We start from the raw sequence: 16,308 nt of genomic DNA, 5'->3' as shown, positions 1-16,308 counted from the left end.
GAATAGGGTGTGCAGACCGATGCTGGATCGGTCGGTGATCGTTTTTATTGATGATATCTTGGTCTACTCTAAGACCTAGGAGCAGCACGGGCAGCATCTAAGGGAGGTATTGGAGACCCTGAGGGCGGAGAGGTTGTATGCCAAGTTCTCCAAGTGTGATTTTTGACTGCGGGAGGTACAGTTTTTGGGGCACATCATCAACCATGAGGGAATTTTGGTTGATCCAGCTAAGGTTGAGGCAGTGATGCAGTGGGAAGTACCGAGGAATGCTTCCGAGATCCGTAGCTTCTTGGGTCTAGTGGGCTATTATCGGAGATTCATCCAGGATTTCTCCAAGATTACTGTTCCCTTGACCCGCTTGACCCAGAAGAATGTGACATTTCAATGGGGTACGGATCAGCAGTTGGTTTTTGAAACCCTGAGACGGAGGTTATGCGAGGCTCCGATTCTAGTGCTACCCGAGGGGTTAGATGATTTGGTGGTATACTGTGACGCATCGATTTCAGGGTTAGGTGCGGTACTGATGCAGATGGGGCATGTGTTAGCTTACGCCTCGAGGCAGTTGAAGCCTCATGAGGCGAATTACCCCACTCACGACCTGGAATTGGGGGGCAGTGGTGTTTTCCCTCAAGATGTGGAGGCATTACTTGTATGGAGTGAGGTGCACCATCTATACTGATCACAAGAGTTTGAAGTATTTGATGGATCAGCAGAACCTCAACATACGACAGAGGAGGTGGTTAGATGTGCTGAAGGACTATGATTGTGAGATCTTATACCATCCCGCGAAGGCCAACGTGGTGGCCGATGCTTTGTGCCGCAAGGCGGTAGTTTCCCCAATTGGGAACGTTTGTTTGAGGATGACCGTGATCTCTCCATTGTTGGATATGACCAAGGAGGCTCAGGTCGAGGAGATGAAGAAGGAAAACTGGAAGATAGAGTAGATTTGGGGGCAATATCCTTTGTTTGTTAAGGATAGTTGTGGTCTTTTGACACATTGTGGCTGAGTATGGGTACCGGTGACTGGAGGAGTGAGGCAGAAGATATTGGAGGAGGCGCACAAGTCCAAATTCTCTATACATCCAGGGGCTACAAAAATGTATAGAGATTTCAGGCTGAGTTACTGGTGGCCCTGGATGAAGCGGGAGATCGCCTGGTTTGTGGAGCTGTGCTTGACTTGCAGGAAGGTCAAGGCCGAGCATCAGCGGCCTCATGACAAGGTTCAGCCTACCCATTCCCATGTGGAAGTGGGAAGAGATCACTATGGACTTCATTACGAAGTTACCGAGGACGGAAAGGGGTGTGGACGCCATATGGGTGATCGTAGACAGACTGACGAAGAGTGCCCACTTTATTCCGATCTCTGACAGTATATCCGCTGAGATGTTGGCGAATATTTATGTGCGAGAGGTGGTGGCTAGACACGGGGTACCAGTATCCGTAGTCTCTGACAGGGATGTTCGGTTTACATCTAGGTCCTGGAAGAAGTTCCATGAGGAACTGGGTACTCAGCTGCATTTTAGTACAACGTACCACCCTCAGACAGATGGCCAGAGCGAGAGGACGATCCAGATACTGGAGGATATGCTGCGAGCATGTGTGTTGGATTTTGGAGGGAGTTGGGATACGTATATTCCATAGGCAGAGTTTTCATACAATAACAGTTACCATGCCAGTATCGACCGACCTCCATTTGAGATGTTGTATGGCAGGAGATGTTGGACTCCGGTTTGCTGGGACGAGGTTGGACACCGAGTCATAAGGAGCACTGAGGTGGTGCTCAAGACTACCAGACTGATTCAGCAGGTGCGCGACCGACTGCAAGTCACACAGAGCCGTCAGAAAAGTTATGTCGACCGGCGGCGATTAGATCTTAAGTTCTAGGTGGGGGATATCATGCTATTGAAAGTGTCTCCCTGGAAGGGGGTCATCAGGTTTCGAAAGAGGGGAAAGTTAGGGCCACGATATATAGGCCCTTTCAGGATTACGACCCGGGTGGGCAAGGTAGCATATCGCTTGGAGCTGCCGGGTGAGCTTAGCCAGATTCACAATACTTTCCATGTGTCACAGCTCCGGAAGTGTGTCACAGACGAGGCCGCAGTCATTTCTCTGGACGACCTTCAGGTGGACGAGAGCCTGAACTACATTGAGAGTCCCGTTGTGATTTTGGATAGGAAGACCAAGGTTCTTCGGAACAAGGAAGTGAAGCTTGTAAAGGTACAATGGCAGCACCGAAGGGGCTCCGAATGGACATAGGAGCCGGAGGATGAGATGCGGGAGCATTACCCCGATCTATTTGTGCCTACAGACTTCGAGGAAGAAGTCTAGTTCAAGTGGGGTAGATTTGTTGTAACATCCTGTTTTGGGTCGTCAGTGGTTAGGGTTCGTGGGCTGCAACCCAGACACGAGGAAGTCTCGGGGTTGCGACGAGTTGCTAGAAGCTTAGGGCATCTCGTCACCTTTCCGTGGGTTTGAGGTTCATGGGAATCAAGGTTATATCGAGGAAGTTATAAAAGTTTGAAGTTGTGGCAAGATAAGTCCCTTATTTGAGAAAGGTGGCAGCTGAGTACGTTGGGCGTACATATGTGTACGCTTAGCGTACTCATGTGCGTGATTTTCAAGCGGAGCCACCTAGTACGTTGAGCGTACCATAGGGTAGGCTGGGCGTATGTAATGCCCGTGTTTCTAGGCTAGGCATTAATATTGACATGATAGTCTAGGTTAACCTTTGTGACTCATTTTGAAGAAATGAAAAGGAATTATGTGAATATTATGTGTTTTATGCTTAATTATTAGGATTTAATTAATTAAGAATAAAAATGAACGTCGAAAATAAATATTAGATAAAGCCGATATTTATTAAGAAAGTTGTAGTGGTAGTGACAAGGATTACGGATATATAAAGAATGCCGAAATCCGAGTTATAACGAAGAAGTTATGACCTGTCGAAGTTTCGTGACAAACCGGCACGGTGCCAAATGTCATAAAAAGTGAGTTTTTGATAAACCACTTTTTAGCCTTAGTAATCTAAACGAAACTTGTAGTGTTCTTTAAACCGAGAGTAGGTATAAAAAGAACGCTCAAATCTGACTTCGTATGAGGGAGTTATGATTTTTCGAAGTTTCAGCTTAGCAGTAGACAACTAAAAACTCGAATTTTAGATCGAGTGATTTTTAGCCGACACGACCTAAACGAGAATCGATGGTCTCGTCAATAGCAGTACAACGGTAAAAAGTCTGACGAAAACGGACGTCGGATGAAGAAGTTATGAATTTTTAACGGATTTCCTGTCCCGGTCTGTTAAAAATAATAATATAAAAATTAAAGTCTAAACGAAAGTTGTAGAGCGTAATTTTACCTACGCGTGCATATAAAGAACGTCAAAAACGGAGCTCGTATGCGAAAGTTATGGATTTTAGAAGTTTTGGCGCGAAAATCGAGAAATTATTTCAAAATCCGAGAAATTTCGCATAGGCCACGTCACCTTCGCTGTATGAGTGCCACGTGTCCGAAATTGGTGAGTCATGCGAGCCACGTGTCCGAAATGTTGCTGAGTCATCCGAACCGGAGAGCTGGTCCGAAGCGGTCCAGTAGAAGTGTGACACGTGCCTCTTCCCTCGTGCGTCCGAACCTTCGCAGGAGCCACGAGCCTCCCCTCCTCGGATCCGGACTTCGGTCCAATCAGAGGCTGCTAGCAGCCCCTTCGCATGCACAACCCATGTGCTCCTCGCTCCGGATCTGTGACACCTGGAGGCTTCTCAGCCGTTAGATCAGGAGGCTCGCACCTATAAATAGGAGGGTGCGAGACCTCCCGGGTATATTTTGGAAAAGTGAGACTTTTAGCCCCTAAACCCATATTTCTTTCAGTTTATCATCCCCCAAAGCCCCGGTATCAATTATAACCCCCGGAATACGCCACGAAGTGCTCGAGAAGCCCGAAAAATTTGTCTTTTCGGTTTCGAAGCCCGACTTTTGCAGAGCCCAGTTTCTCAATAAAACTCCCGGTTTTATTAGAAACGAACGTTTTAGGAAACGAATTGCTGCCCGATTTTCATTAAATCAGGTGAGTGTATAGTCACTTTCATCTTACACATAGATATGAAGTATTTTATATAAAATACGTGCTATGTGTATATATGTTGTTTGTTTATTCGAGATGGGTGTTGAATGAATGTTTTATACATGTTTAAAATGATATAAAATGTATATATATTTTATCTTCAAATATGTTGGGTAAAACATGGGTAGATAAAGTATGAGGGATAAAAGTACAGTATAGATGTACGTTGGTAGCTATGAATTTAGTACAGTATAGATGTACGTTGGTAGCTATGGATTTAGTACGTTGGCAGCTATGGACTTAGTGCCTGTTGTGTAAACCTTGGCGACGATGTGACTTCGTGCCTTAGTGCCTATTTGACAGAAATTGCTGAGGGAAAGCAATGTTGTCACCCCGGTGTTAGTTTTATTTGACATAAATTGCTGAGGGAAAAGCAATGTTGTCACCCCTGTGTTTGTTTTATTTGACATAAATTGCTGAAGAAAGCAGTGTTGTCACCACATTGGTTGTTTTATTTGACATAAATTGCTGAGGGAAAAGCAATGTTGTCACCCCGATGTTTGCCTTATTTGACATAAATTGCGGAGGAAAGCAATGTTGTCACCCTATTGGTTGTTTTGTTTGACATAGATTGCTGAGGAAAGCAATGTTGTCACCTTATTGGTTGTTTTATGTTAGGTTGTCTTGTTTGACATAAATTGCTGAGGAAAGCAGTGTTGTCACCCCATTGGTTGCCTTATTTGACATAAATTGCTGAGGAACCCCGAAGCAATGTTGTCACCCCTAATGAAAATCCTTAGGCTAGGTCCCTTGTGATAGTTGTTTTAGGGACGTAAGGTGAGGATAACGGGAATGGGTAATTAGGGTTGTTTTGGTTGATGTAATTAATAAATTATTTGTTGATTGATAAACTTAAAGAGTTTATTATTTATTGTGGGTTGAAAACCCTATATGCTCACCAGGCTTCCAAGCCTGACCCACTCAGCTTTTTATATTACAGGTAGTAGACCCCGAGCATAGTCGGATGATGATGATGAGTGATTTTTGGATTATAGGCCAGTAGTTATAAATAACTGTTGTAAGGCTTATAATGTCTTGTTTATGCTTTTGATCTGTATCGGAACATGACATCCCAAGGTTTTGATATAAAAGGAAATTATATATTTCTTAAAGGAAGGTTTTGACAAACTTTTATCATGTTTTGTTTTGGGGACCAATTCCGCAACATCTTTTAAAAAGATTTCTCTGATTTTATTTTAAAAAGCATAAATTAAATCGGTCTTTTCTGGCCGAGAAATTAGGGGATGTCACAGCGTACTAGGCCCAGAGTGAAAACCCTAATTTAGGGTGAGTCCCCTATATAAAGGATATAATGGCCTCATTTCTGGCCACCATTCTCAGACATCAAACCCTAAGTGTGCCCTAACCCTCGTTTTAGAGCTTGTGAGTGCATTTGTGAGCCTTTGAGAGTGTTTGTGTGTTCTTGAAGAGAAGAGAAAGCTTTGGAGAAGAAGGAGTGGGAGTCCAAGCTCTTGGATCTGAGCAAATCTGAGTTGGGAGCTTCATATAGAGGTATAAAGCTTCAAACTTTACCACTCTTTTGTTATGTGTATCATAGATGAGACTTTTAGGTTTTTGTCCCAAAAAGGTGGCGACTTTATGAGATATTGAGTTCCAGAGACTACGACCAACCCCTTTTGAGTATATTAGTGGTGTAATGTCATAAAAATCCAATCTTGGTCGTTGGAATCAAGCCATGCAAGTGTTATGAGCTTTTTGAGATAAGGGAGTGAGTGTTTTGGGTGTTTGTGACCTTTCCAGCCATGCAAAGGCTTAAAGTCACTGACTTTATGGAGTAAGAGGCATTAGGGAGTCCAGATCTGGGATTTGAGTTAATGTCTTAACTGATTAAGACCAAAGGAGTAGAAAGAGTGAATCTGGGGAGTACACTGAGCGTAATTCCTGTATGCCCCGCGTACTGCCCCAGTGTCCCCGATGGCCAAATCTAGATTGTGAGTGCGTTGAGCGTACCAAGGGAGGTACGCCCTGCATAACCTCACTGTGGACTTTTGGACTAAGTCTCAGTTTGGGCCTTGAGTGTTGGGCCTGGAGTTTGGGCTTGTTGCAATTGAGTATTGGACCAGAGGAATATATATTCGTGCTTAGGCCCTTAAGTTGGGCTTGCCATTTAGTTTTGAGAATGGGCCTCGGGTGAGCCCATTTATTGTTGGGCCTTGGTGGGCCCAATGGGTTTTAGGCTATTAATGGGCTGGTTAATGGTCTACCCTTAGACCTAATGAGTGAGAGTTTGGACTTAGTTCCTAATCGGGTTAATTGTGGGTTTGACTCAGAGTTAGAGGCTGGTGCGCAGCAACAGCGTTTTTAGGGGTTGTTCTTCATCCGAGGTGAGTCTTCTCACTATATTTACCATGAGTGGTATCCTTATGTGACTGAGATTTTTTATGTGCTTATTTGTGTATTGTAATATTCTGCATTATGTCTCTGTGATTTATGTCGAGTATTGTTATTATGAGCTTATTGGGTTAGGACCGGAGGGTCCACCCGAGTTCTGGGACCAGAGGGTCCCACTGAGACACATTGACCAAAGGGTCTTATCTAAGTATAGCCATGAGAGGCTACTGAGATGTGTGTGGTATTTTGGGGAACTCACTAAGCTTCGTGCTTACCGTGTTATGTGCTATGTGTTTCAGGTTTTTCTCAAGATCGCGGGAAGGCACCGGCTCGATTGTACACACAAAGAAAGAGTTATGTTTTGAGGATCCTGGATTAATAATCAAACAATCATGGAGATGCATTTTGTAAACTAAATGAATGAGATTTGGTGAAATGTGTTATGAGAATTATATGATTTTAAAATGAAAAATTTGTTTGGATTTACGGTGTTACAGTTGTAACACTCCAATTCAGGTATTACCACAAAAGCCCTTGAAGTCATTTAATGTTGTATATGAAGTCCCTTAAGTACGCTGGGCGTACTCATGAGTACGCTTAGCGTAATATGTATTAATGATCGCGGAGGGGCAACACGTACACTGGGCGTACCAAAAGTACGCTGGGCGTACGTGACAGATGTCCAAACCCTAATTTCCAGACTTGAGCCCTATATAAGCATCCTTTTCTCATTTGAGACTCTCCCTAATCAGCCTCTTTCACATTCAAACGTCCCTAAAAATCGTAGAATCATTTGTGAGTGTGTTTTGAGCTTAAAGAAAGTATTTGTGACCATTTTAGTGTCCATTCAAGAAGGAGGAGTTGCTAAAGCAAGCTTGGAGTGGCTTTGGGCTTCAAGAGTCTGCATCTAGTTCACCTTGAGGAGCTTCTGGAGGTATAAAGCTCTTAACTTGCCTTCTTAGTCTTTAGATCTAGTTAGGGTTTTCTTTATGGTCCCTTTTGTTGGTTTTGGACCTCCTCTTGAGAGTTGAGCTAGTCCAGAGGCTGGAATGGTTAGATCTGAGCCTTGTGAGCATTCTAGATGCATAAATGTGCTAGCTTGAGGAGTATCTAGACTCCATGCAAGAGTTTGGAGCGTTATATGAACTCCTAATGTAAAGAATGAAGGTTTTAAGTCCCATAGAGCATGCAAGGGCATAAAGTTGCCAACTTTATGCCTTCGGACGGCTTAATGAGCTCAAATATGGTTTTGGACGTAACAACATCGAGTATTAAGCACTTAATGGAAGGAAGTGTTTAATCTGTTTGTACACTGGGCGTAAGTTAGTGTACGCCGCACGTACTGCTCAAGGACTCAGTACGCCGCGCGTACCAGGGTGGTACGCCAAGCGTACGCACAACAGTTGGACTTGGATTCGTTTTGGGCCTTTGAGCCTTTGGGCCTCAATTAGTCATTGGGCCTGGTTACATTTTGGGGTTAGTGGATCTGTTTATCTGTTTCGGGCCATGGATGTTATGGTTGGGCTTTTTTGGGCCATGAGGCCCATTAATGATTTTAGATATGGACTTTGGGCCCATTAACTAAGGAAGACTTTTGGGCCATTGTGGAGGGACTTGGGGATTTGGGTTCTCCACTTAAATAGGGTTTGATCCTAACATTAAATAATGCTATCATTGTTCAGTGCGGGTGGTTACAGACTGTTAGGAGAGCAACTTTCGGATTCTTTGAACAGAGGTGAGTCTCCTCACAATACCAATGGGTCTAAGGCAACAAGGCCGGCCCATTTTATGATGTGTAGTATCCTAGCTGAAATTGTATTATGTGACATGTTAGTTGGTATGAGCTAGGAAGCATGCCATTGGTATAAGTGGTATGTTGTATGGAAGACCGTTGGAGAGACCATGGCACTTGGATGTAAGACCATGTGGAGAGCTCATGGCTTTCCTATCAAAGACCATGGGAGAGCCCATGGCACTTAGGTGTAAGACCATGTGGGGAGCCCATGGCATCCTGGAGAAAGACCCTTGGGACGAGCCCACGACATCCCTATTTGTTGTATGCATGACTTATGTGATATGTTAAACTTTTATAGCTAGTATGATATGTTTTATGTGGTTTGTGTTTGGTATGCTCTGGGGAACTCTGATAGTTTCATTTTATTTACTTCTTTTTATAGTTTATTTTTGCACATTCCATCTCATTTTAGTTAATCTTCATGCATATTTTCTCTTTTTGTTATTTTTTCTCCTTTACCGGGTGCTTTCCAGTCTTTTGAGCTTATTTGCAGGATTTATCGAAGACTATTTATCATTGGAGGTATGGAAGGAGTGCGGTACTATTAGGGGCTTGTAATTTGTTCGTGAACTTGAAGTGTGACGATTGGGCTCGGTGTCAATACAAGCGGGATGCGCGTTGGATTTTATATTGGACGAGGACTCGGGTTGAGGAAGATTAAGGAGCATTGGATCAATCAAAGAAGGCTTTGGAATGGCAAAAATAGGCTCTAAAGAATTATGCATGCGGGTTGAAGTGTGAATGAGAAGATTGGGCTAGATTGCATGTTAAATGGCCCAACTCCCACATTCAGCGTGACCCACGCGGTCCGCGTGGACCCATTCGCGGTCCGCGTGAAATGTGCTGACTTGATTCCGAGTTTTTACTTGTTGACTCTGCTTGTGGAAAGTTGGTGGGTAGCTTTTGGGAAACCTTTTGAATCGGGAATTAAACCTTATCTGCTGGAGTGTGGGAGCATTCTTGAGGATTATCACTTGAAGAACACACACAATTCTCTCTCAAGGAGGCTTTGGAAGATTTGAACATTTTTTTGAAGATTAGTGTAATTTCTTTCCATCTTGCAACTAAAACAATGTTTGGTACCACTAAACTATATTGCATTTCTTTTACTTTGGCCATGCTTGGCTAAACTCTCATTTGGTTGATTAGGGTTTAATCCCATGGATGATTGGTAGTTTTGAAGACTATTATTATCTTGTGTTGAAATTTATGGAAATGTTTTCTAGTTAAACATCTTGTTGTGTTTATTTATCTTTGATCATGAGCTTAGATGAATGAATGCTTATTTTTGTTGACTAATTTCTTGGTTAAGTAATGGACTTTCAAATTAGTAAGCAACAAATGGTTTATATGTTTGTTTTCATTTCATTTAGACCATGGAAATGTTTCCTCCAATAATGATAATGTAAGCATTTGATTATCTTTTGGACTTGGTAACTCTTTCAACTTAAAGCTAATTGATTTTCATAAGATTTTATGCTTCATTGATTTTGTGACTTCAATTAAGTAAATGTGTTAAGAGCTCCTCTAGCCATTTTAATATCTAAGAAGAGTTGAGGCAATTTGTGCTTATGAATTGCTATAGCCAAGTTAAACCAATTCACAATTGTTATTCTATTTAGTCTAATGATAAGCCAACCATGTCATCCATGTGGTGTACCTTAAATCAACCAATTTCACTTCATTGAATTTAATCAAATCTTTTACTTGTTTACTTGTCATATTTACATTCTAGTTAGTTTTAATTTTGTCAAGCAATCAAAAAGAACTAAACCCCCCCCCCCATTTTTATTTTATTGTCATTTTACAAGTACATTTACAAAGAGATTTTCCATAGAGTTATAAATTGAACCAATCTCCGTGGATCGAACCCTTTACCACTATACACTATTTTAGTGTAAAAGATTTAGGGTTATTTATTTTTGTTGGCGTCGACAACCACCAAATTTTGGCGCCGTTGCCGGGGATTGGTTTATTTTTAATCAATTTGTTTCTCTATACCCAGATCTCAGTGTACAGGTGACTTGATTTACAACCCATAAATTGAAAAAGAAGCAAGGCGTTTGGCGAAGGAAAAACGAATTGAACGTGGTCAAACTTCTAATCCTCACGGGGATCCGGAGGTTGAACCCGCTTCATCAAGTGACACGGAACCCGATTCTAGTCCCGAACCTCGCCAAGAAATTCCCGAAACACCACCTCTACAACAAAATCCACCCATTATTGAACCAATTGCAATGGCGGACGGAGGAGAAGTTCCCGAAAGAACTTTGAGGCAAATGAAGGAAACCGATGTTACACAAACTCCAACCGGTATCAATTACCCGGTTTGGGAAGGAGGTTCGGAATTGAAGTCAAGTTTAGTCCATCACCTCCCAACTTTTCATGGATTGGAGAATGAAGACCCTCATAAGCACTTGAAGATGTTCCACATTATTTGCACTAGTATGAAGCCATAAGGGTCAACCGATGACTAAATCAAGCTAAGGGCATTCCCCTTTTCATTGGCCGATAGAGCAAAAGATTGGTTATTCTATCTTCCCCTGGGGTCGATCAACTCATGGAACGACATGGAAAGAGCTTTTCTTGATAAGTTCTATCCCGCTTCAAGAGTCTCAAGTCTTAGAAATGAGATTTGTGGAATCCGCCAAGGTCAAAATGAGACTTTTCATGATTATTGGGAGAGGTTCAACAATTTGTGCTATAGTTGCCCACAACACCAAATTCCGGAACAACTCCTCATTCAACACTTCTATGAGGGATTGTTACCACTGGAGAGAAGACTAGTTGATGCCTCAAGTGGTGGTGATGTCTTTAGTAAAACTCCACAACAAACAAGACAACTTTTCAACACCATAGCCGCGAATTCCCAACATTTTGGCCCTCGCCAAGATATGAAGAGAGAAACTCAACAAAAAGTCAATGAAGTGGGAACATCGAACCTCGAGTCTCAAATCAAAGATCTAACCTCCGTTGTCCAAAAGCTAGCCATGGGACAAACTCCAAAAGTGATGGTTTGTGGGATATGTGCAACAATGGGACATCCTACGGATATGTGTCCAATTCTTCAAGAAGATGCGGAACATGTAAATGCCACGGGAGAGTTGCAAAATTACCACAACAAGCCATCCAGTTACCAAAATGCTTACAATTCAAGTTGGAAGCGAAATCCCAACATGACCTACAACCCAAGACCATTGCCTCAAAATGCATTGGTTAGACCTTCCTATCCACCACCACAACCTCATTACCAACATCCACAACCGCACTATCAATCCAAACCACACCCTCCGCACCACCAACAAACTCCTCAATCCCAACCAAGTAGCTCCGGAATGTCCCTTGAAGACATTGTCAAATCCCTAGCCACTAGTACCCAACAATTCCAAAAAGAGACAAGAACTAGTATCTCCAACCTTGAGGCACAAATGGGAGATATAGTTACATCCATAAGCAAGTTGGAGTCCCGTGGTAAACTCCCTTCTCAAACCGAAAAGAATCCAAATGTCAATGTGGTGACCTTGAGAAGTGCCAAACAAACCGGAGAAAGTAGTTCAAAGAAGAAGCCAATGGATAAAGAGGAAGAAATAGAAGTCATTCCCATTGAAGAACCTATAGTCAAGAATGATGCACAAGCCGGAGCCCCAAAGAAGACAACCCCTCTAGTGACTCCAATAGCCACTCAACCGCCATTCCCCTCCCGACTTGCAACTTCGAAGAAGAAAATGGAGGAAAAAGAGATTTTGGACACCTTCCGAAAGGTGGAAGTAAACATCCCTCTACTTGATGCAATCAAGCAAATCCCGAGATATGCAAAGTTTTTGAAAGAAATTTGTACCAACAAGAGAAAGTTGAAGGGAAATGACAAAATTTCGATGAATGAAAACGCATCTGCGGTTTTACAAAGGAAGCTTCCACCCAAGTGCAAAGATCCGGGAATGTTTACGGTTCCTTGCAAGATAGGAGATGTCACTTTTAGTAGTGCCATGCTCGACCTTGGTGTTCTATTAACGTCATGCCCTATTCGGTGTATGAATCATTGAATGTTGGACCTTTAAGTGAAACCGGTGTCATAATCTCTCTTGCGGATAAATCAAGTGTCTTTCCTAGAGGTGTTTTGGAGGATGTCTTAGTGCAAGTAAACCAATTGGTCTTCCCGGCGGATTTCTATGTGATTGATCTAGATGAACACGTGTCCTTAAAGTCGGGTATAATTTTACTTGGGAGACCATTCTTGAAGACGGCTAGAACAAAGATTGATGTGTATGCGGGAAGCTTAACAATGGAGTTTGATGGTGAAACAATAAGTTTTAACATTTATGATGCTATGAGATATCCTAGTGATGTTTCATCCTTGTGTTTTGTTGATGTTATTGAACCATTAACCCAAGAGTTGTTCGAGTTCTCTAATGGTGACACGTTGGAGATGGTTTTGAGCAAAGGGTTTGATTGTGGAAAGTTAGCCAAGAAGTTGAAACTCTACTCACTAGACCCCGAAGTTGAAAGATTGGTTAACAATTTGGAGATCAAGAAGACCACTCAATTTAGTGTGAAGCAAATTGAATTACCTCAAACTCACACAAGATTGCTACCCTCCCTTGTTCAACCTCCGGAATTAGAATTGAAGGTCCTTCCTCAACATTTGAAGTATGCATACTTAGGAAACAACGAGACTCTTCCGGTCATCATTTCAACTCACTTAACCGAATGTGAAGAAGAGCAACTCCTCAAGGTGTTGAGGGAGCATAAAGAAGCCATGGGTTGCACGATTGCGGATATCAAAGGGTTAAGCCCCTCCACTTGCATGCACAAAATTCTAATGGAGGATGAATGCAAGCCAAGTAGAGACGCGCAAAGAAGGTTGAATCCGCCAATTATGGAAGTGGTCAAGAAAGAGATTTTGAAGCTCTTAGATGCGGGAATGATCTATCCAATCTCGGATAGCAAGTGGGTGAGCCCAGTGCAAGTCGTTCCAAAGAAGACGGGAATCACGGTAGTCGAGAACAACAAAGGTATGATGGTCCCCACCCGTGTGCAAAACGGGTGGAGAGTATGTATTGACTACCACAAACTCAATGCAAGCACAAGAAAAGATCACTTCCCATTACCTTTCATTGACCAAATGTTAGAAAGGTTGGCCGGGAAATCACATTATTGTTGTCTAGACGGGTACTCCGGTTTTCACCAAATCCCGGTGGCACTAGAAGACCAAGAAAAGACAACATTTACATGTCCATTTGGCACTTTCGCATACCGAAGAATGCCATTTGGATTATGTAACGCCCCGAACACTTTCCAACGTTGCATGGCTAGTATCTTTTCCGAATATGTCGAAAACATAATTGAGGTTTTTATGGACGATTTTACGGTATATGGAAATTCCTTTCAAGAGTATTTGACCAATCTCACCAAAATTTTGAAAAGATGTATTGAAACAAATTTGGTTTTAAATTTTGAGAAGTGTCATTTCATGGTGAGTCAAGGTCTCATTTTGGGTCACATTGTGTCAAAGAAAGGAATTGAGGTAGATAAGGCCAAAATTGATGTTATTCAAAGCTTACCTTACCCGACTTGTGTTCGGGAAGTTCGTTCTTTTTTGGGCCATGCAGGTTTCTACCGACGATTCATCAAGGACTTTTCAAAGATAACAAGACCAATGTTCCAACTCTTGCAAAAGGATGTTGATTTCGAGTTCAATGAGGCGTGCAAAGAAGCTTTCGATAAGCTCAAGGAGTTGCTTACATCCGCCCCCATCATGCAAGCACCAAATTGAGATCTCCCCTTTGAGATCATGTGTGATGCAAGCAACTATGCAATAGGCGCCGTTTTGGGTCAAAAGAATGGACGAGCCTCCCATGTGATCTACTATGCATCGAGAACACTAGACAATGCTCAAAGCAACTACTCTACTACGGATAAGGAGCTATTGGCCATAGTGTTCGCCTTGGATAAATTTAGACAATACCTACTTGGTACCAAGGTCATTGTGTATTCGGATCACGCAGCTCTTAAGTACTTGATGACGAAGAAAGATGCAAAGCCTAGACTCATCCGGTGGATTTTATTGTTACAAGAATTTGATTTGGAAATCCGGGACAAGAGTGGATGCGAGAACCTTGTTGCCGACCACCTAAGCCGGATCACTTCAAATGAAACTCCTCTCCCTTTGCGGGACGAGTTTCCGGATGAGCATCTCTTTTCCCTTACTCAATCTACTCCTTGGTATGCCGATATCGTTAACTTTTTGGTCACGAAAAGGTATCCCGACACATTCACACGTGCTCAAAAAAGACAACCTCAAAAGTGATGCAAAATACTATGTGTGGGATGAACCTTATTTGTGGAAACATTTCCCGATCAAATTATTAGGCGATGTGTGCCCCAACAAGAGCATCAATCCATTTTACAATTTTGTCATGAACTTTCTTGTGGGAGACACTTCGGAGCTAGCCGGACCTTGAGAAAGGTCCTTGAGTGTGGACTATTTTGGCCAACCATGTCACGCGATTGTTACTTGTTTTGCAAAAGTTGTGAACGGTGCCAAAGGACGGGGAACATTTCACAAAAGAATCAAATGCCACAAAATCCCATCCTTGTTTGTGAAGTTTTTGACGTATGGGGGATTGATTTCATGGGCCCATTCCCCGTTTCGTTTGGCAACGTTTACATCTTGCTCGCGGTTGACTATGTTTCTAAGTGGGTTGAAACCAAAGCTACACGATCGGACGATGCCAAAACGGTTATCGAGTTTTTGAAGTCTAATGTTTTTGTGAGGTTTGGTGTGCCTAGGGCTTTGATTTGTGATAGGGGGACACACTTTTGCAACAAGATGATGGAGGCTTTATTGAAGAAGTACAACGTGACCCACCGTGTTTCAACCACCTACCACCCTCAAACGAACGGTCAAGCGGAAGTTTCAAATCATGAGGTGAAGAGTATCCTTGAGAAAACGGTGAATCCCTCAAGGAAAGATTGGAGTTTAAGGCTTGATGATGCCTTGTGGGCCTATTGGACCGCGTACAAGACCCCGATAGGAATGTCTCCATTTAGGTTAGTTTTTGGAAAACCTTGTCATCTTCCCGTGGAATTGGAACACCGTGCATTTTGGGCGGTCAAGCAATGCAACTTCAACATCGATGAAGCGGGAAGGCATAGGAAGCTTCAACTTCAAGAGTTAGAGGAGTTGAGAAATGACTCCTATGAAAACTCAAGAATTTACAAGGAGAAGACGAAGCTTTTCCATGACAAGTCCATTACCCGCAAGCATTTCGAGCCGGGACATAGGGTTTTGCTTTACCATTCGCGATTGAAATTATTTCCTGGAAAGTTGAGGTCAAGATGGATGGGTCCATTTGTTGTGCTAAAAGTCTTTGAGCATGGAGCGGTTGAGATTCAAAGTGAAGAAGCGGGGCAAATCTTTAAAGTCAATGGGCATTGATTGAAACCTTTCTATGAAGGTTTTAACGCAAATGTCCTAGATGTCATCCAATTGGATGCCCCGGTGTACTGAAATCAAGAGGGAAGCACGTCTCGCCAAAGACGTTAAAGAGGGGCATTTTTGGAAAACTAAAAGTTTTCATCTTTTCTAGTTCCGAATAAATGTCGTAGATGGACCATTTTTTTGCATTTAACATCTCTTCTTCTTCCTTCTTGCGGTCAAAGAATGTTGGATTTGAAGGCCCGGTGTTCGTATTGGTCAAAGAGCATAAAAATTGGGAAAAATGGCGAGCCAATTCACGTGGACCGCGTGTACTCGCAGTCGCGTCCGCGTGAGTTGTTGACCGACGTTGACCCCGTTTTGACCAGGTTTTACGGCAACTTAAAACTCCCTAACCCCCAGCCGGCCCTTCTCCTTCCCACTTCTTCTTCTTCCTTTCCCCTAACCTCCACTAGAGAACCTCCATCTCCACCACTAAAATTTAGTTTCCCGTCAAACCGCCGGTCGGAATTTCGCGGGACCACCGCCATTCTTCACCAATTTCCGAGCTCTACAAACCCCACTAAAAACCGGTCCGATCTGTTGTTGTAACTCCGGGCGCCA

General features: G+C 42.9%; 1 protein-coding gene across 1 annotated transcript; it reads left to right on the top strand.

The window, feature by feature from the left end:
- The first annotated feature begins 11,695 nt into the window (after positions 1-11,695).
- LOC145130431 (uncharacterized) lies at positions 11,696-12,310 on the top strand. The gene has a single exon (XM_079065236.1). It carries the CDS (start codon positions 11,696-11,698, stop codon positions 12,308-12,310), a length of 615 nt encoding a protein of 204 aa, XP_078921362.1.
- The last annotated feature ends 3,998 nt before the right edge of the window (positions 12,311-16,308 follow it).

This window comes from Lactuca virosa, chromosome 8 (genome assembly GCF_052849685.1).
Source record: "Lactuca virosa cultivar CGN04683 chromosome 8, Lactuca_virosa_CGN04683_v6, whole genome shotgun sequence".
Classification (NCBI taxonomy): Eukaryota; Viridiplantae; Streptophyta; class Magnoliopsida; order Asterales; family Asteraceae; genus Lactuca; species Lactuca virosa.
This window is presented reverse-complemented; position numbering and strand designations above follow the sequence as displayed.

Coding starts and splice junctions, on each gene's coding strand:
- LOC145130431 (XM_079065236.1), top strand. CDS start 11,696: ATGGGAGATATAGTTACATCCATAAGCAAGTTGGAGTCCCGTGGTAAA.